At 48.4% G+C, this 20,395-nt stretch overlaps 1 protein-coding gene across 3 annotated transcripts in view; it reads left to right on the top strand.

The window, feature by feature from the left end:
- LOC119379570 (homeobox protein extradenticle) overlaps positions 1-11,023 on the top strand; it is a 371,983-nt gene extending 360,960 nt beyond the window's left edge. For all 3 annotated transcript variants that reach the window (XR_007414951.1, XM_037648870.2, XM_037648873.2), the window contains one exon: positions 8,037-11,023. Coding sequence is in view for 2 of the 3 variants with exons in the window: in XM_037648870.2 (XP_037504798.1) it covers positions 8,037-8,120 (84 nt within the window). In the remaining variant the exon portion in view is untranslated. The remainder of the gene's footprint in view (positions 1-8,036) is intronic.
- The last annotated feature ends 9,372 nt before the right edge of the window (positions 11,024-20,395 follow it).

The following is a 20,395-nucleotide window of genomic DNA, read 5'->3' as shown; positions in this document are numbered from 1 at the left end:
TCTTTCGCTCGCGCTCAAGTTATTCGGGCGTACGCAAAAGAGGGGAAGTGCTTACTTCGAAAGCGGCTCTCTAGTTTCCCACGCAATACTCCAGCGAGACAGCAATAAAAGAAAAAAAAGAAGAAGAAAAGTCGTTTCTTAATGGGTTTGTAATGCAAACTTGGATGTTCTGCTGCACTTCCTTTAATTACGAGACAAGACACCACGGCCTCGCCGAGCCAAGCCTGGCAGCCAGTCAGCCAGCTCAGCGTCGGTCCGCACTTCTTGTTCGGGCAATTTGGGCCACTGCAGTGTGGAGGGGCTTCATTCTTTTCTTTCCGCCTTCTCGTGTCGCGTCTGCCTCCCGCGTCTCGTTCGTCGTGGGCGGTGGTTGCACGCTCGTCGTCTTCTATGCCGCCCTTTTTCGCAACTCGCCCCCTTTTCTCTTTTAACGAGAAAATCCTTCGCTGCCGCGCGTCGCCGCTAATTTTATGGCGGCCGGACGCCGCTGAGCGCGTGTCTCTTCTCTTGCGTGTTCGCCTCGCGAAAGCTGCTGAAAAGGAGAAGTTGCTCGCTGTTTTCGCCTTGTAACCGAGGAGGGGGAAGAAGAAGATGGGAGTTTGTCTTTTGTTGGTCGACAGCGCATGCTGGTGGTGATATTGGCTTCCGGAGCGACTCCGCCTGGCAGAAGCGTAGCTCGACGCGATGCCTTTGCGAGCCCCTCATTTCTTTTTTTCCTCTTCGCCCCCATCGTCTATCGGCTTCGTCGGGCGACGACTCTGACGTAAGTGAAGCGCTCCGCCTGACTTGACGCTCGCTTGCAGCAAGACGAACATGGGCGCTTGGACATCTTCTCGTCTCTCCACTTTTGAGCACAAATTACGACGCGCGTGGAGGGAAAAGGGGGGGGGGGATGAAAATGGCGGAGGGGGGCGTGATCGTCGGGTGTCGTTCTGCACTGTCTCGTTGTCGTGGTGGTTGGCGGGCGCGGTGGTCTTTGCTGCCTGCCGGTGGTGGCTTGACAGGCGCCGCGGGTGGCGTGTCGTTCCGACATTACGCGTCGACGTCAAGCGGGAGTGAGGAGAGCCTGCTGCGTCGTTGCTTACGTGTCGCGTCGTCGTATACGACAAAAACGGGCAGGTTCACTAATAATTGCCCGCCTTTCTGGCGTCATTTGCTTTGTGCTGCTCATTTTCTCACCCTTTAGCGCCCTTCACTTCGACTCTGGGCGCTTTCTTGACGTGTCTTGTACTGCTTTGTCTCTCTCTCTCTCTCACTCACTCTCTTTGAGCGGGGTCCTCATTTTTCGTTGGTATTAGGATGCGGCGTCCTGCGTCAGAACGATGACGTCTTGGCAGAAGTTGTATCGCTGACATATTGCGCCGGTATTTCTTTTTTGGAGCTCTGTCTAAATCCTTTTTCAATTTTCCTTTTTTTTCCCCCTTCGGGCTTCTAATTCCCGCATCTCGCGAGCGAATGAGGGGCGCACGCACCGTATATGAATTTCGCCCGCCTCCAGTCTGAGCCTGCCTTGTCTGGTTGTCTGTCATTACTGCAGCCGAAGCGGTTCCCTCGCCGAGATTTCTCTTTCTGTGCGATGCAGTGCCGTCGCTGCGTTGATTTTTCAGCGCGCGCGTTCTTTTCCCCGCGAGCAGCCCTGACGTATGGCTCTCCTAATGCCGACTGCGCTTCATTACTTCCTCGAAGACTGGCGCACGGCGCGCGAACGGACGAGTAAAAAGAGGAGGAAGGCGGGTAGTTTCTATGAGGAGTCCCTAAAAACTGACGGCTTTGCCGAGATGATCCCGTTATGTCGTTTGTGGGGCGCGAAAACGGTCTTCCCAACCCGCGTTATTATGTCGTTTCGGGATTTTGAAAGCGGCGGCGATGAAATTTCAGAGCGACACGTTCTGTTCTTGGCCTCTTCTTTTCTCGTTCCGCGTCTCCGCTGCCCGAGAGTTTTGTGCTTTTCTCTTACGGACCCCGCCCGCTGCTGAGTCAAAGGGGCCAGATGGGCTCTACTGTGCAACTGTTTGAGTATCCGACGCCATTTCAATATTTCTTGGTCGATGGGGCTCTTCTGCGAAAGTATAGTTCGAAATCATACTCAGTTTATTCATATTAATAAACGGCGATAATTACATGAAATGCCTATTCAAAAGGAGGTCCCATTTTTAGAAACCGAAGTGGGACCTCCTGCGCTTGATGACAAGAATTAATTTAAGAAATAGTAATTACATGTAAATTTAACAATAATAAAATCAATACGTGTCTTTTCTTGTGCATAACCGGTGTTTCTATTCTTTGCTCGTCTTCAGCGATAATTTCGCTCGGTTACTATATTGTGTTTGTTTATATCTAAATATCTACTACTGAAAGTAATAACTTAATGAATTTGGCCTTTTAAACAACACATATTTAATCTTAAGCGTGCTTGGCAGCCTAGGTGGCTCTGAAGGTTCCGGAATTTTTTTGCGTGAACGATCCTGGAGGCGCAGTTCGGGTTTTGATTGTCGACAATGTCAGGACATGCGGAGGCGGGAATTTCGCACCAAGTGCCTTTATGGCGAAGCCCGTACGAAGTATACTGACTGGGACTCGACACTCACGCTACACGGTGTTCTGAAATTAGTCGAAAGAGCGCATTCCCGTGAAAGATATCGCAGCTGCGCGGGACTTCCCTACATTAGACGAAGAGATCTCTTTCGGAGAGTTTCCACGTTATAAGCGATCACCTTTATGGCGACTCGACACTCATGTGACACTGTATAGTCCCGTCACACCCATATATATTAACGAAGCTCGTCGATTAGTCTTTGATGGGGTATTGGTTGATTGATTGTTTGAAATAACTTTAATGTTTGATGAAATATGCTTAATGGTTTTCACTAGAACCGCTGGCGGCCTGTATTTGTATAGTCAACATCGCCCAAGGCCGCCGTGAGAACGGTTGATTTACAAGCGTGCACTGATACGGGCAACAGGAGTCTGTAGGGACCGTATTGTGAGATAATCACTTTCGGGGACACTGTCGGCTCGCATGGCGTAGAATCTGTAGTGTCCAATGACTGAAGTGGCTGCTTCCCGGCCTTTCCACGGCCAGCCAATCAGTGAGCACTGATAAAGATATTATGGCGATATCTCCATCTCGGAATATGGCCCCAGCATAGGGCATATCTGAGTCACGCTCTGAAGCCACTGCGTTTGGAGTTTGTTTGACTTCTGAATAAGGGGCTCTTATGTTTTATCCGCTCTCTCTCTCTCTCTCTCTCTCTCTCTCTCTCTCTCTCTCTCTCTCTCTCTCTCTCTCTCTCTCTCTCTCTCTCTCTCTCTCTCTCTCTCTCTCTCTCTCTCTCGTCGCGAAGTGATTCCTTGTGCTGGGCTAGGATACCCTTTACTGGGATAGCCGGCGTACACACGTACGGGATGACTTGGTGGGGGCAGTCTATAACGTTGCCGTATTTTGTCTCGCACACGTTTCTGCGCTGTCGTTAGCTGCGTTGAGCAACGTCCACTGTTATCTTCTATTCAGTGTCACGGAGTCGTATAACATATTCTGTAGTGGAATGGGTAATGATAGTGCACTCGCTCATTGAACTTAACACTTATGTAGTTTGTGCGCAGCAGCCATTGGGGCCATAATCCAATGCCGAGACGATGCGATCTTGTCCCTTGACCTTCGTGTTTGGAATGATGCTCTCTGTAGCCTGAACTTTGCATTAGTGCAAACCCCATTATTCCGATGAAGAGAGAGCCGACACTCTCACCTTTGCTGAGAGCGTCGCGTCTACTTTTGGGGCATGCGCCCAATACTGTATTGTACGTAGTGCAGCCACGCACCTGCGATGCTTTGTCGCTGTCTACGTGCACCTACGTATACTACGACCCATGGCAGCCATTTGACCACTTTGCCAACGGCGAGGATGCCCTCTTTACCTTCGATATGCCGGCCTATTTCTCTCTGGCCGCCACCGGAAGCGCGTACGTGGAGCGGATAACGGAACCGCCAGGGGGTCATGACGCTGTTTGGCACTGCACCATCTTTGCCTCGAGGGCAGGGCTTTTTACTTCCGGCGAGGGACATGAGAAGTGGGCGAGGGGATCCTGTCGTCCCAGGCCTCCCGTTATCACCCTCGGAGTTACTATAAGGCCCAGCGCAGCACTGTGCTCCATCTCGTCAGAATTCCATGCAGTGCGTTGAACTGAGCTAGTGGTCGTTGCGCAGGCCACTGTTCTATGCCAGCACGGTGGCACACGGGAAGAATTACGTGAGCGCCTTTGACTTGGCTAGCGCTGGCAATCTCATGGATATGTAGCAGTGCGTTGCCGTCGCTAGACCGTGCGCTTTCAACCTATTATTCGATTTGCTTAAATTTTTCATGAACAGCGCTAGCTTTGTGCGCAATTATTTTTCCACCGGATGTTTCTAAGCCCACTTCTTTAGTAGTCTGCGTGACGTTGGCCGAAGGAAAGAGAAAATGACAGCCTTCTTTAGAAGGAGCACCACTTGTTTTTGACTCGATCGGGTTATGTGAGAATCCCAAGTGTCATGTACTGGCGTTATAGTGGTTTGCACTAATGCAGCGTTATGCATATCTAAATCAAGGGCTCTTACTCTACATTCATTAAACTAACTCGTGCCTTGCCGTTTCTCTTCTTCGCGCATTGAACTTCTGGTACAAAGTTTGATTTGCCGTTTGTGTTGGCAGACAATGTAGTTATCGTAGTCGTGGCCACTCGCGGCCTCATGTACTACTTCTCGTCGGAAGTTTTGCTGGCTTAACGAAGCAGGAAACGATTAAAATAGATACTCCGACTTAACACAACAAAATTTTGTTGTGTTAAGTCGGAGTATCTACTTTAATCATGAACTCTCCCGGCTTTTCGAACATTTTTGCATTCATAAAAGCAGGAAACGTACGCCGGTGGCGCCAAAGTGTTGTGAAACGTTAGCGCCGGCGCTCGGCACTGCGAATTCCTGTTAAGTGAGAACTCCAAGCATTTATAAAGTCCTGCTCATGCTTTGTAGGTGTCGCTGTCGTCGTAAGCGTTAGCGAACGCGCTAGCTACTTCTTGAGCACTTCAGATATCAGCTAAGCCAAATTCACGACCATACTATTTGTTTATTTTAATCTGTTGCTCCGCTCATTCTCGACTGTGCTGCACAGAATTGGCGCGTACGAGTGTGTTAGGACCGACACCCCCGCCATAGCCCGGTTTGGAAATGAGGCTGGCCGGCGCAGTACTTACTGCGCGATACGCCAGCGGGGTTCGGAGGTGAGGTGACAGAAGGAGGGACAGAGGTAGGTTACGCCATTCTTCGCCGCAGTTCCTTGCCCCCCGCCACCTTTGTCCGCGGTGGCCAACGACGACTACGCGGTGCCGAGAAGCTGAGGAAAGGAGGCGCGTAGGGAGATTTGGGAAGGAGGGGAAAGCCCGTGGCTTATCTCGGGAGTCCAACAACGCTCTGCACGAAACGGCAAGGAAAAGGGGAAGCGAGTGGCACCCCGAAAAGAGAGGTGCCGCCGCCTGGACCCACGCCATCTGGCCGCTTGATAACGCCTGCTGCCTACCGCCGCCCTAACGTAATGGCGCTCCTCTCTCGGCGCGGCACTCCTGGCCGGGGCCTGATACGAAGCCTGGCGCCGACTTTGGAGAGGGAGGGTTCTCGAAGGATGGGATGTAGCCACGGGAAGGCCCGAGCGATGTGCCGTCTTATATGAAGGGCTCCCTCTGCACGGGGAAGGAGGGAGGTCCGCGGTGTCGGCGACAGGACTCCGCGGCCGTCGTCGAGGGGACCTCTGCGGGGATTTATGGGCGCTGCGCCCCCGGCGTATCGAAAACGGCTTCTGCCGGACGACGGCGATGCCCGTGCTCCTTCCTGCCTTCCCCTCTCTAAGCTCGCGCTTCCTTGGCTGGAATCCGGCAGACCGTGGTGGATGACCGTATACGAAGCCTGGGAACGCTTTTCTCGCGCTCGTCTTAACCTACAACTGCTATCTACGTCTATTGGCAGCGCCACTTGGGCCCGTAATTTCTCTTGTGCAGCCGCGGTCACAGCCCCACGTGCACACCGTACCTCCAGTCCGGAATGCTATAGCGTTCTTTTTTTTAAATATCTGGCTTTGTCATGAAGTCAATGTTAAGCACGCAATTGTTAATTTACAGTACGTGATCGGCGAAGAATGTTTCGCGCTTTTTCAACCGTGTGCGAGATTATTTATCGCTTGAGCGTTCGGTGGGCCTTCGCGGTGCCTGGGTTCGTATATGTAGTTCTCCAAACCTGAGCATTGCATTTAAATATCTCTGTGCCTGCGGGGATAACGTGACGCAGGAAGCACAGGACCGGGTTAATTGGAGAAACATGGGAGAGGCCCTTGACTTGCAGTGGGTGTCAGGCACGTAGGCAAGGGCCCCCCCCCCCCCCCGCCCCCGAAATTCGTCGAGCCTTTTATATTCCCGGGCAACTTTCTTTTTCTCTTTGCCATGAAAAGACTTTCTTTCGAATAATTAGGCCTGGCCCCCGCCCCCCCCCCCCCGAAAAAAAAAATCCTGGCTACGTGCCTGGTGGGTGTAGTGAGGCTGGTGATAATGATGGCCTTTGTGTCACTTGATCAGACACAGCTCTTTGTTGCGTTGGAAGGCACCGATAACGCGAGTACAGGTCGCGAACTGTGATTGATTGAGTAATATTGCAGAGAAAAGCGCGAACGATTCGACGCATGGTTTGAACTCTCAAGTGGCTCACTGGTTCGCCACTGAGGAGGCGCCCTGTTTGAGGAGTTTATGGGGTGCATAGGAATATCCCTTTCAGTCCCGCATTTTTCGTAGGGTAGAAAAAAAATTTTCAGTGCTCCTTTCTAGCTAAGAGGCTATTGAAAAGCATGCAAAAAAATGAGGGAGACCGTAGGTACAATGGTTTTCACGGGAGAATCATGTCCAGTATGCTGGACACTAGGATTCATTTGTTCCACTTATGGGTACACACATTCTGCTTTCTTCCTTGAAAAAATGTTGCTGTTGCTCCTGTCACAAAGTTCATTGTCTTTTAAAACATAAAAATGGTTTGTTTTGACTTGAGAAAAAGAAAAAAATTCTATCGTTAACTGTTGTGCATAGCGATCAGCACCACGAAGAGGTAAGAAGCTAGGAGGCAACGCGCTGAGCGTCCACAAGCCAACGTCCTCCGACGCCGCTGCCTCCTCGTGCTCCAGGCTCTTGGTAGAATTCCCAGCGTGCTCCTGGTTCAATTTTTATGAATGGTTTCAAGATTTTCACGTGACGTCCTTCCTAGTTTCTTTTCTCTCCTCCATGTTTAGCACAATGCGCACCAATTGCATCCCGGTGTCCAGTGCACTAGACATGAATACAGTCTCGCATTGCGAGCAAACTTCTGATTACAAAAGCTACCTTTTTGCAACATTGTTTCAAGAGGGCATAAATCAGCTCGCACGATTTAAGTTACTTGAATTGCGCGAAGATAACTCCTCAAATAATTTTGTATGCTTGAGCACACCATGCGCGTGCATTTCCTCTTGATTGACACCATTACTCTGATGCGCCCCCATAAGAAAATGGGGCTGAAGAAGGAACTACATTCAAAAAGATATTTCTCGCCTCTTACACAAGCTGTCAAAGTGGTTTCGGCTTCGAATGTGGGTTTGCTTGCTTGTCTGATCCGCTTTTTTTGTTACGTCCAGTACACTGGTCACTGGGTCGGAAAGGGATATGTAGGAAATGTTGCAAAATATATAGCGACGTGTTATCCCGTTTGCGAGCACAATCACTCGGGCAGCCTCTGAGCAGCAATTCGGATGCTCGTTGTCCAGCGTAAGTGTATATGCTTCTTTACAAATCACGTGGCGCGGGGGAAAACTGCGATTGTATGCGTTTTTGGTGGCTTTCGTTATATAGGCGTCCCAAACACTCGTGATGTATAATGATAGTGTGGTCGCGCGGTCGCGCGCCATGCTAACACTTCCGTTTCGTGTTTGCGTTGAAGAGACTGTGCCGGTGTTATCCTAATTGTGATGCACTCTGTTCTCGTCTCTTTGCAGCTTCCCCACGGGGTTCGCGCCATGGCCTACAGTCCGCCGCCGCACCACAGCGACAGCTCCACGCCGCTCAGTCCCCCCATGTGAGAGGAGCGTCCCGTCCTCCTTCCATCCCACCCACTCTCACCGGTCGTCGTCGTCGTCGTCGTCGCGAATGGAAAACAAAAACTACGAAACCGTTCTTCATCTCTCGTTGTGCGCCATCCTCGAGCGCGCGCGCCCTTCTCATCATTATCCGTCTCTGGAGTGACACGGCGACCCGCCATGGCTTCGCTACGAAGACGCTGATCATATATATAGGGCACGAGGAAACATTACGAGAAAAACAGAGAGACAAAAAAGACGATTCCGCTGAATGGACTCACGGGTGAGGGGCGTTTCGGCTGGACTGTCGTAGTGGTAGTGCTGCATACGTGCGGGGTGGAGTTGCAGGTCACGTGGCACCTGGCTCTTTCGAGCCCGGTGAGTCGACCGCCGGCACCGCGCGACGGAGACGTGTCAGCGTAGCGTGGCCGCCATCCAGGACGTGCGGACTGTGGGGACACTTTTTTTCGCCCTGACGTGCATGTGTCGTATAGGTTTCGCTGGGCTTGGCTCAACGTGATCGGTATAGTGTACATATTGAACGGACGTGTACGATTAGGCGTAAAGAGTGATCGGAGATTTACAGCATTTGCAAGGCGAATGAGATATATCTGGATGATCCGTGTAAAACGCGACGCTGTCCACTAATCGGTGCAACCACTGCGGAAACATCGCCTTCCTTGCGTACCGTTTAGGTGTGAGCGGTTTAAATCTCGGCGCTATTTGCAAAGCGAGTGTGTTCAGGCCAATTGCTTTTATTGAGAGCATTGGCCGTTTTAACGGTATTATAGCGACCCATTATTTGTTTGACGATTAAACGCAGGCCCTCGGCCACCTTAGGAGGGGCACGATAAAGTACTATTAAAGAAATATCAGCGCTTTTCTCTTACTACCTGCGAATTTTAAAGGGACAGGCAACCGCTTTTTAATCCCCCCTCCCCCCTTTTTTTATGGCGCAACGAAAAGCAATCCTCGGCAGTGGCTATACCTGTAGTTGCTAATTTTTAAAGCGCACGGATGTTTTATAACCGGAATTTTTAATCTGAGCGACCTCTGAGATATGATTGCATAGAGCAGCAATATTGAGGAGTGAGAGCTATGCCGATAGCCCGCCTCGCGAATTGGCGAAACAACGATAGGTGGGGGTCGCAAGCATGGTGTCTATGATGTGTTTCCGGCTCTCGGAGCGCTTCCGCAAAAGCGATTAGAAGAACGTGGCCTTCGATATCTGTCTCTGTTAACCAGCGAGAACCGCCCCTGAGAAACTACCTAGTACAAGGAGTTTTAAAGTAATTATGGAGTGGAAATTATGTCCCGAGGAAAGTGAAGCCAGACCTTCGCCATCTTACTAGAGGCACGATATAACGTTAGCGTACAGCGAAAAAAAAAAAAGAGCAGCGTCTTCCTCACGCGGCCTGCGAGCTTAGTAAGGGTAATTTTTCCGGACAGATACCGCTCACCGTTTGTCTTCATGTTACTGGTTTCCTTAAGAAGCCTCAAAGTCTTGGCAAATTTTATTACAGATCAGGTTATCGATACTCATCCGGATATATTAATTTCGTCGGGAACAGCGATCTCTTATTTTATAATTAACCTAGCATTGATGGGATCAGAACAAAGGCACTTTAGCTCTAATTGGACGTCACACGAGAAGGCTGTGTTTTTGTGGTAGAGTGCTTGCTTCACATTTGCTGCTAAGAAGTAGGGAGAGCTTGCGCATCAGATTTTTTTTTAACCACCTTGACATATAGTCGGTTACAACCTAAGAATAAATACAAGCTCCACCCACTGCAATCACTGTCCTACCTAGAGAGAATTTGCATAGATGTCCCATCCAATCACATTTGCTCATTTTCGTGACGTCAAGCACTTTTCGCGTGTTTCAGATAGTTGGCCTTGCCGTACAGGCACACGTTCGTGTCGCTGGTTATAAGTCGAATAACAAGTACGCCCTGGTAAATTTCACCAGATTCTCGTAACATCGTAACAGTGCCTGTATCAGTCACTACAAGGCATAATCTTTCCATCGGCAAGGCTATCTCGATTGATGGTTGTCTGCCCCTTTAAGATGGCTAATTTAAACGGCGTTGAAGTCCTTTAGGATGAAGGCCTGACGTATAAATCTCGAGGTATAAATCTCGTTTTAGGATTAAGGCCTGGTTGTCCTGGCAAATTTTATTAGAAGACACATCATCAATACTGAGCATAAGATATTGCTTTCGTCGGCAACAACGGCGTTTTATTTTATAATTAGCACTTAATCTGCAAGTGGACACCAGCCGAAAGGACTCTTTATTTCTGAAGTGTAGCATTTGCGCTAGCGTATCCACGAGCTCCCAACACATGTTCTTCCTCAACAAGACAACTTGTACCGCACGGAAAGTTCGACTTGGGGCGCTACCGGCGCTCACCGATGACAGCAAGCTAAATGTTTCCTATGTGGTTGCGCCGACTAACCGAAGCTAACGCTGCCTGCGCGCTATAGCACCGATCACGAGCGGGTTAGTTGCACTGTAGGCTCGTTTGTTTGTTGCACGCAAGGCTGCTCCAAATTCCTGGGATAACGATTGGTTTTACTATCGTTTTCCCTCGATCCCCAGTTCACACTGTGTCAGGCGGCGCGATTGAGAGCTTTTCCACTGAGTGTGCAACTGAATACTCTGTTCCATGCTTCCGTTGGTGGTCGTACGTACGTAACCGCGTGGTTACCTTTCAGTCACGCCGGCTAGCTGCGCAAGTGTCTGCTCTTTTTCTGACGTTTGGGAGATTCGCCGGATGTGTCTCGCTAGCTGCCACGTCACCTGCGTCCGCCCCATGTGTCCTTTTCATCCCGAAGCGCCTCTCACCTCTAGTGTGTGGTGGAGCCGAATAAACGAAAAGAGAAGCAGATGGGCAAAAAGGAAGAACGGAATGTCTGGATTTTCAATTCTTTGGCCCCGTATTTCGTCACGAACACACACGTACACACAACTTGCGGGACTCGTGCCGACGTCCTTGCCTCTCTGTTACTTAAAAACAGCGCCTGGCCATGAGACGCATGCACGTCTGCACGAAATCTGCGTGCTATGGATTTCTGTTTTTTCTTTTCAGTGCTCTTCGAGGAGTTGGAGTTGTGATGTGAAATGACTATTACATAGTCAGGCAGAAGTAGTTGACAAGCCTGTAGGAGGCGTAGGCTGCACTGCAGTTGGGAAACGAGTAATTGTTTTATAGAAAGTCTCTAGTGTGTGTGTGCGTGCTGCGTGTGTATGTATGTATGTATGTATGTATGTATGTATGTATGTATGGGTGCGTGCGTGCATGCGTGCGTGCGTGCGTGCGCGTTAGATCTCATGCACTACGTGAGAAATAGTGTCTTTAGCGGCCAGCTGGTTTTCTAGCCTCCTTTGGGGTGCCACAAAATGTTAGCACACGGCCCAACGTGTTCATCTAAAGAGATGGAGAAAGGTACTATGGAGAAGAAAAGACTTCGGCAACTGTATACATGATGCGGAGCGGGGTGAGTTGCATAGAAGGCATGAGAACTGGGATGCAAACGTCTTGTGGCGGAGTGTTCAACCAAAGCGCGCATTAGTAGTTTTCTTGCAAGACCGGCGGTATCGCACTTGATTACTAATGTCGGCGTGTCGACAGTGACATTATGGCGGAGAAAATATTTTGGGTTTTCCGTTTTACTTAAAAAAAAAAAGATACGGAAGAAAAAACGTTTCTAACGTGGTATGGTTGAGCAGAGAATAAAATTTTCCCTTGCTTCGTGCCTACACGTAGCCCTGTTTACTCAAAGATACGTTTTTTCGAGTACGTTGGAACTATAGGCTGGGTATACGTAGCCTCTCCGCCCGGCGTATGCGCTTTACCGCTACCTCGGTTCCGTAGACACATACGGCAAGAGCGGATCTAGTGGACACATTTTTTGACTCACTGAGCCACACACCGAATTTTGAGTGCAATCAGCGAATACGTTCTATACATGAAGATAATGGTGCGGGGTACTTCATGACGCAATAGTCCATGTTGAATACTTATCTGCCAGTGTAAACACATGTCAGGCTTCGTTAGAATATGCTTGGCTTGCTCTTGCGAACAGAACTTGCTTCCAGTGCGTTAGCGTATAGCTAGGGCGGCTCAAATTACCTCCACCACTGCTGTTTTCGTCCATCTGTTGTCAGGAGCGCTATAACGGCGACAGGTATGTACATATGACTAGCTCGAAGAGCAATATTCAGCCAAGGCGTGTGCGTACTAGCTTTTATGAAGTATTCGACGGCAAGAGTAAAGCTGGTTGGTGGAGGCGCCTTGTTACGCTGCAGTCCGGGGGCTTGTTAAAGAAGTTTCAGCGTTACGTGAACGTTCTTGTCAAAGCCACAAAAAATAAAAGAAGACACCAAAGCACGTATAGCCAGGATGGTAAGTCATTGCGTTGACAATTTGTGAGCTCTGGTTGAACTTCGCGCTACAAGGCGTTTCCTTAAGCGCTACAGTTCACCTATCTCTTGTGTTTCGATGCACAGGTATCTCTTGTAAACACTTTAACGTCGTTGCCTTGCGCCTCCAGCGTTCGATTTGGGAAATGGTCTGGGGCATGCAGCCACAGCGATGCTTCTCGCAAAGGGTGTCTGCTTGTGAAATGGAAATTTATTCTGGGTGCTCGGAATAACGTAATCGACTCGTGGCGTACAAGCATATAGTGGCGCAAAGGTAAGTGTTTGCGTTAGAATCTTCGTAAGTTGAGATATGCAAATGAGTGTGCGGTAGAAACAGCTGGCCTGCTGGAGTGACGTCGCTCCGATCTGTGCTCTCCGTTGTGTGACTGTAAGCTGAAGCATTTACCTTATCTGAAAAAAGAAACAACACATAAACACACACTTAAAACATTTCGAATACGTCTTGGGCCCCGGTTAGAAACTCTGTCGATTGCAAGCGACTCAAAACACATGTGTTTTGGAGCGCTAGCATTTCGTAAGAGTGCGTCGGTCTGTGTTTTTCTGTGCGACTCTTGCGTGAAATTATCGTGTTTTGCATTGAAAGTGCGGCATATGCGGAGTCGTGCAACTTGTACGGGGAACACCTCAGCAGTGTTCAAGTCGACAGTATATATACCGCCTGAGCGGCCGTTGCGCGTTATAAACCTTGAACTAGAGTATTCAAGAGCTCACTGCAACTTCAGTTTTTTAGTTTTTAATAGACACAATCTTAACGCCTCGATTTGGTCAATCTTGCAACCTATATAGTTTTCTTTTTCTTTTTTTTTACGTGGAATGCGTGCATGCGGTGTTGTGCAATGACTGCCCGTCTCGGCTGGAGCAAATGCCATTACAGGAATTGAAATACAAGTGCACTTCGGCGAAAATAGTGCTGCTGGTAACTCATTTGGCGGCACAAGTCGTTTGCCTCATACTGGGCTAGATTTACGATATGCTACCGTATTTCTGACAGGTCCGTCTACTCTATTTCTATTCAAGCATAAACAGAGTTGAACCTCGTTATCGCGAGCACTGATATAACGAGTTATCGGTTATAGCGAACTAAATACAAACTTTGGTTGATCGCGCTTCATTTCAGTGATATTATTTTAAAAGCGGAGCTGATTATGCCAGCCGTCGGTTCTAATGCGCGAGCAGCAAACTATTATCATCACCAACAGGCACGCGCTATCTTCGTCCTCTTCTGCTTCGCTCCTAGAACACGTGCGCCAAGTTGGCCGGCTTTGGATGGAATAGCTCTGGTGGGTGAGAGAGGGAAAGAAAGAAAGAGGGAAATTCTTCGCGAAAGAAATTTCTTGACAAGGCGGGATTCGAACCCGCGCACCCACGATCCGAAGGCGAGCATCGTAACCATTCGACTATCCAGGCACGCTCGCAGAGCATAACATAGCCTTGTATAGTATAGTACCAAGGCGTTGGGAAAGGGAAGAGAGGTTGAGGAGGGAAAGAGAGAGAAAGACAGAAAGAGATGGAAGGAAGAGGAAGCGAGAAATAGAGAGAAGAGAGAACAAGTAAGAAAGAGATGAAAAAAGACACAAAGAAGGCCGCACACCTCCGCACTTCCTTCAGGCCTGGCACCACTAGTGCTAAGCTGACTTTTGAACGAAACCGAAAACGCGAGAGCCACCGTGATATCGGCTATAACGAAGTAATATTTGGATCACACGAGGCTGAAAACTTGAAAGGTAGCATAAGAAGCAAAATAAATAATGAAAGGCAATTCACGACTGCATTTTCACATCCTTTTTCAAATAAACATGAACGCAGGTCTATTTTGTCAAACAAACAGGTAAGGATTACCTCGTTTATATTGGCTTTGAACCCAAGAATAATGCGTTTTCGCACATAGGGTTTCTGTACGAGCCAGATTGACGATTCTTTAGAGCCAATATTTATATCTACTGTTACAACGAATATCGGATATAGCGAACTAGCTTATGGCCCGTTGCTACTCCGTTGTAACGAGGTTCGGCAATATATATATATATATATATATATATATATATATATATATATATATATAGTGAATATGGCGTACTCTCCTATAAGCGACAACTATCCGAACTGAAACTTAAGCGTAGGGCGAGACATGGATTAAAAAATTTAGACTCCACTGTCGGTAACATTTCAGTCGAGTAACATATTGATCAAAATATGTGGATTTACTAGGCTTTGCAGGAAAAGCACACCGTAATGTGAGCGATAATGATACGTTGATGTAATGGAGGTCTGGCCGTACAAATTACGAGGTGCATGTACGGCGTGCATAGCACATGAAGGGACATTAAGAGAGGTGCGAAAGTTAGCCTTGATTGGTAAATTACGTGATAAATCTTATGCTCAGAGATGATCTCGTAAAAAATAAGAGGGCACTGACGACTCAGCCTTCAAGTTCCCACACCACATATCGGTGACGCTACTGAACTTAATAATGCCCGCTTGCGTTTTATTAATTGCTTTATGGATAATGAAATAATTCATTGCGTTCTTACAATTATTGGAAGTTTTCCTGCGTCTAAATGGTCGTAAAACGATGACGTACTTTGAAATCAAGTTCGGCGCAATGACGCAGCGGCGCGACCGTTTTGCGCGAACGTCAAGAATGCGAACATTAGCCTTCATTTTCTACGCTAGAACGCAACCTTTCTTGACATAATAAATGAAAGTACAGTTTTGAAGGAGCACTTTCGCGCTCTGATTTCTATGCAACATTCCCCGTGCCCTTCTGTGCTGATTTACTATTGGAGCTTACTCGCTTTAGCTGTCCCTCGCTCCCCCCCCCCCCCCCCCATTTTTTTCCTGGTCTGTTATGGGAAGGCTACCACGGCTACAGCGCTCGTCAACGTGTGTGTTTGCCGCATTTAGAACACTAGCTCGATTTTAATTATGCAGAGGAGGTCATTATCGTTATATATATATATATATATATATATATATCAATCAGCTCTACGTCGCAGGTTCGAACCCGACCCGACTTCAATGAGGATCAAATTAAAATGGTCATGTACGTCGATAGAAGCACACGTTACAAACTCCTGGAGGTCATAGTTGATTCGAACTCCCCTACGGCCGACGTACCTCTTTATCGTATCATGGTCATCGGAAAAATTTATGTGCTACATGATTATCGTATCTTGGTCATGGGAAAAAGTTACGTGCTGCATGCTTTTACAGGGTAGTGATGTTAGCGATATGGGCCCGTAGTTACGACTGATGAGGGTCATTACGAGTTGGTATTTTTCGATATTCCAGTCTCTCGGAAACCTCCATCAATGCATGACCAAGAAAAAAGATGTATTCAAGTACGATGGTTGAGTGCTAGCTAGTAATTTGAAGAAAATTTGAGTTAATGCCGTCGATACACCGCATGAAGATTTCCATTTGAATGAAAGACAATTGGATCCATACCTCGACAATCACGCGACTGTAACTGAGGAAGTGCTTGATAATACAATGATTTAAAGAATTATTGCACAAACATGTTATTCAGAAGGTTTACACAATGGTGGCTGGGTTACTGATATCAGTGTTATGGTTATGGTGTCAGGGCTTTTTAACAAGGTTCCAAAAGCGACGAGAAGCATTTTGTAACATATTTGGCAGCGTTTTATGAAAAAAAAAAAAGATTTAGCTGATTTATAATAAGGATAAGTAGTCACTGGCCGCCGCTTTGTAGGCCGACCAATTAGTGATATTTAATGACACTTAGGCCTTTCGGACGAGCCGTATTTTCCTGTTATATCGACGTCTTAGGTAAGGGCTGTACCAAGGTGTGTTATTGCTAGAATATACGTGCCGTAAAAGAGTGTGCCGATCAATTAGCTCGTGAATTTTGTACTTGAACATATCCCAGTTTTCTTTAGGCGATTGGTCATGACATCGCAGTAGAATAGTGTCAAGAAATAAACTAAGCCGATTTGTAGTCTCTAATGGTTTTCATACGACGCTTGCGGGTTGACTTGTGCGGTAACGGTAAACTCAAAACTTAGTAGGCTGTGGTTGCCTAATCCTGGTAGATGGGTTACTTCGGAAGTTATGTCTGTGGATGACGTTAAGATGAGATCTAAGATAGACTTGGAATTCTGTGCAACGCGTGTGGCTGAAGGAACTATTTGTGACAAACTAAAATCGGAACAAACTTCTATATATTTATTAGCCTCTGTCGATGATGGGGTAGAGGATGGGCTTACGAGTGACCATAAAATATTTGGAATGCTAAAGTCACCCAAACAAAAAAAGAAGCCAAAAAAAAAAGATACATTGGATCCCGCCTAGCGAGACGCGTGTACACTTAAACAACCATGAAGGTTGCCAGAAAATGATGTAGAATGCAAGGGTGGACGACAGCAGATGCCTATGACAATATTTGTAAAATTTAGGGTAACACAGCGCCATACTGCTTCTGTTTCGGACGTGATGGTTGTTGCAATTTATTGAAGGCGCTCGTGAACAGCTAAGAAGACACCATCTCCAATTTATTAACGCGGTATTTTCAAGATATAGTATATTTTTCGCCGCTTTCCTGTAACAATTCCGAATCGGTTACGCCGTTCGTTAGCCAGGTTTCAGTTAAAACTATTATCTCTGGATCAGATTCGTAAATTGTTGCACACATTCCCTTTCGTTTTGCAAAGAAGTGATCTATATTAATTGGTGTATTCATGTGGGAGGCAGCGGCCAAGTACTACTGCACCAGGGTGGCCAATCCTTGTGTGGTCAGAGAGTGCATTACCGTCTGATTCCAAGAGAAAGCAAGCGCGCGAGGAGGAGGCAGAAATTTAGGTGAGCTGATGAGATTAAGAAGTTTGCGGGGATAATGTGGCCGCATAAAGCACAGGACCGGGTTAACTGGAGAAAAATGGGAGAGACATTTGCCCCTGCAGTGGGCGTAGTGGTGGTGGCAGTGGTTCGAAGAAAAAAGATAAAGGCACTTATTTCTGCAGCCCAATAGGGAGCACGGCGCAGCGCCGCTCTTCGGCGTAGTCGCACTCTTTCATCATTCCCGTGACTGATGACGTCACTGAGGATGGAGGTCGAGCGCCAGTCCGAATGCCAGATGCGCGGTGATGCTGTGAAACCAGAGTGGCATGGAAGAGTTGGCCGTACTCCATGTTTCACGATACCACATTGGCACCGTTGATTCTAACGAAGAATTGAACGTGACGCGATGACAAGAGTCTACCACGAGCGCTCAGGTCCTCCACGTGTTCCCAGAAGACCACCGGAGCATCAAGGAACCCGCTATAGGCGGCCGGGACTGTGAAGGGTTCCAAGCGTGATAGCAAGCCAAGGAGGCGTGCAACGAGAAAGAAGCGTGAGTGCTTCATTCTGTACTGCTTCCACGCCCCAATGTACGTTGACCTTTGGGGAGGCAGTTACTACAACCCCTGTCAGTGCGCACTTGGGTGACACTACTCGATATTGTGTCAGGCGCTCTCGGTAACTGACGTTAGCACCGGCAGCAAGGACGACATGAGTGGAAAGAGAGAGAACAACTTTATTAAAATAAACGAACCCCAGTCCGGGTCCGCTAATAAAACGTGACACAGTTTCGGTGGTCTGAATCCCAGAGTTAAACGAACATTGACGAGAAAAATGAATTCCCTTCCGTAATACCAGCAACACTACTCTGGGCGCGAGAAGGCGCACGGTAAACCAGAAAAGCTGCCTAAAGGAAAGCCCAAGTTTCCGCACCCGCTCGTCGTGACGTCATGGGTATTGACAGCCTGTGGTATGCGGGATGAATGTGCCGATTTTTGTAAGTAGACACAAGCTATAGCCTATATTATTATATGTCGACAAAAATAGAGAAAGAGAGAGAGATGAAGAGGAAGGCCGGGAGGTTCACCAGATATTAACATCCGGCTTGTTACCCAGCACTGGGGTGGGGAAATAGCGGCAAGAAAGAGGATTACTTTGTGTACTAATAGAGCCAGAAGCATGAGATGACAAGCTTTGGGAACCTAATCCAGTCAGTGGGCCTATATACAGAAATGTACCGAGCAATCTGTGACGATGTGCTGGTGTAATTAAAAGTAGGGGTAAGCGGGTGGGGGGAGGGGCTGGCGGGAAATATAAGATAGGTTGACCCCCCCGACTTCGAAATACTGAAAATCGAAAAATCAGTGTTCGAGCCGGAATCGAACGCACGCATTCTGCATGGCAATGAAGTATTCGGCCACAGAACCACGCCAGTGCTTGACATCGCTTCGGAAATTTGTGAGGCCGCCTAATTCATATGGGGCCGGATTACCAACGAAGCTGGTAATCCGTCCGAAGCTGTATTCGCGAAGCCGTATTTTCGTTTCTGCTGTAGACTCCTGTCCGCTCGTTTCTCCGGCGTGAACGAGTACCGACGGTGACGTTCTCCGCTTTTACACGATCCCGCTTTCGCTATCTCTAGTTGTGTTACTGCTCGCGACGCCTCTTCGCCTTGTTAGCTTTTTCTCCGGTGTGAACGCGCTGCTCCGCCTCAGCGTCTCGCCTTTTCCGGTTGCTTGCTGTGGTCTACGCCATAGCGCACGCCACCATACTACCATGAGGCAAGCGCCGCCGCCTGAGCGCGCTCCGCCAGCTGTGCCGTCTCCATTTTTTTTATCTATATTTTGTCCATTTTGTCTGCATACGGACGCGTGCCCACCAAAATCAACCCCCCCCCCCCCCGCCCCCCTGGATAAGCATGTGCTAGAGGTAAACAACTTCGCTGTAGACAATTCGGTCTCCAATCCACGCTGTGTATAGGGAGCTGGACAGCGGCTCTGTAAACGACACCTGGAACGGCTACCGATTGCGACGCTTCTTGCAATTGATGACACCACGACATCCACATGGACTGTGCCTAATTATTAGCCAAAGGCGTTTGAACGGCTTGCGACTTGGCTTGTGTCGCTATTTCGTGCAAGTACGGAGAGTGGACCAGAGGCAAGCTGCTGTCAAGCGTCCTCACTACAATGCGTGTGGCCTTGGCATAGCACTGGCCGGTACACCGTTGCTGCCGGAGCCACGTTGCCCCACTCCATGCACCTCTCGCGTGGCACAGAGGGCTGGCACGTTTCTTCTCTGCTTGAGCCGCTATCGTCGGCTGCCCTATCGTCGCATGTTCTATGCGCGAGTGAAAGTGTGCCCTCGCACGCTTTCACTCGCACATAGAACGTACGACGCGTGGGGCGATGTTGGCGATTTGTACTTTATACAGAACCTCACGGCGGCGCCGACGGCAAACATCCGCCATACTGTCCATAGTGTTACTATCGCAATAATAAATAAATAAACTGGTATCCTCGAGTGCACGGTCGCGATTCCGAGGGTTTATGTTACTAGTTGATAAGGACTGCACATTGCCTGAGGTGACGTGCCTTCACATAGATAACAGATACTACTGCATAATAATACTACTCTGTAAACGAAAATTAGATGGAGTCATGTCGAAACAAAAATTTCAGAGTTCTGGCCAGGAATTTACCAGGGCCGTATGCTCTGGCTTGACTCGTCTACGTTTGTTTCTGCCTACCTGACGGATACTTCCTAGTGACTGTCACGAAAACCTTGGCTCGCTTTCCGCCACTGTAAACTTCTCCATGTCACTGCCAGGTAACAGAGGGGGACAGAAACTGTTCTAGACAGACGCGAATGAAGCAGCTGGGTGAAATGGCAACGCCTTTTTTCACGGATGGAATTTATGTAGCCGCGAATTTCGGTCGGGAAACGTGACTCATTTCTCAAGCACTCACTGCCGGCGCGATCCAACGCGCTGGTTTCACGGAAGCGGTTGGTGGTGGAGGCCCTGTGCATAGT

This window comes from Rhipicephalus sanguineus, chromosome 1 (assembly GCF_013339695.2).
Source record: "Rhipicephalus sanguineus isolate Rsan-2018 chromosome 1, BIME_Rsan_1.4, whole genome shotgun sequence".
NCBI lineage: Eukaryota > Metazoa > Arthropoda > Arachnida > Ixodida > Ixodidae > Rhipicephalus > Rhipicephalus sanguineus.
Note: the sequence above shows the minus strand (reverse complement) of the source record. Positions and strands in the feature narration are given on the sequence as shown.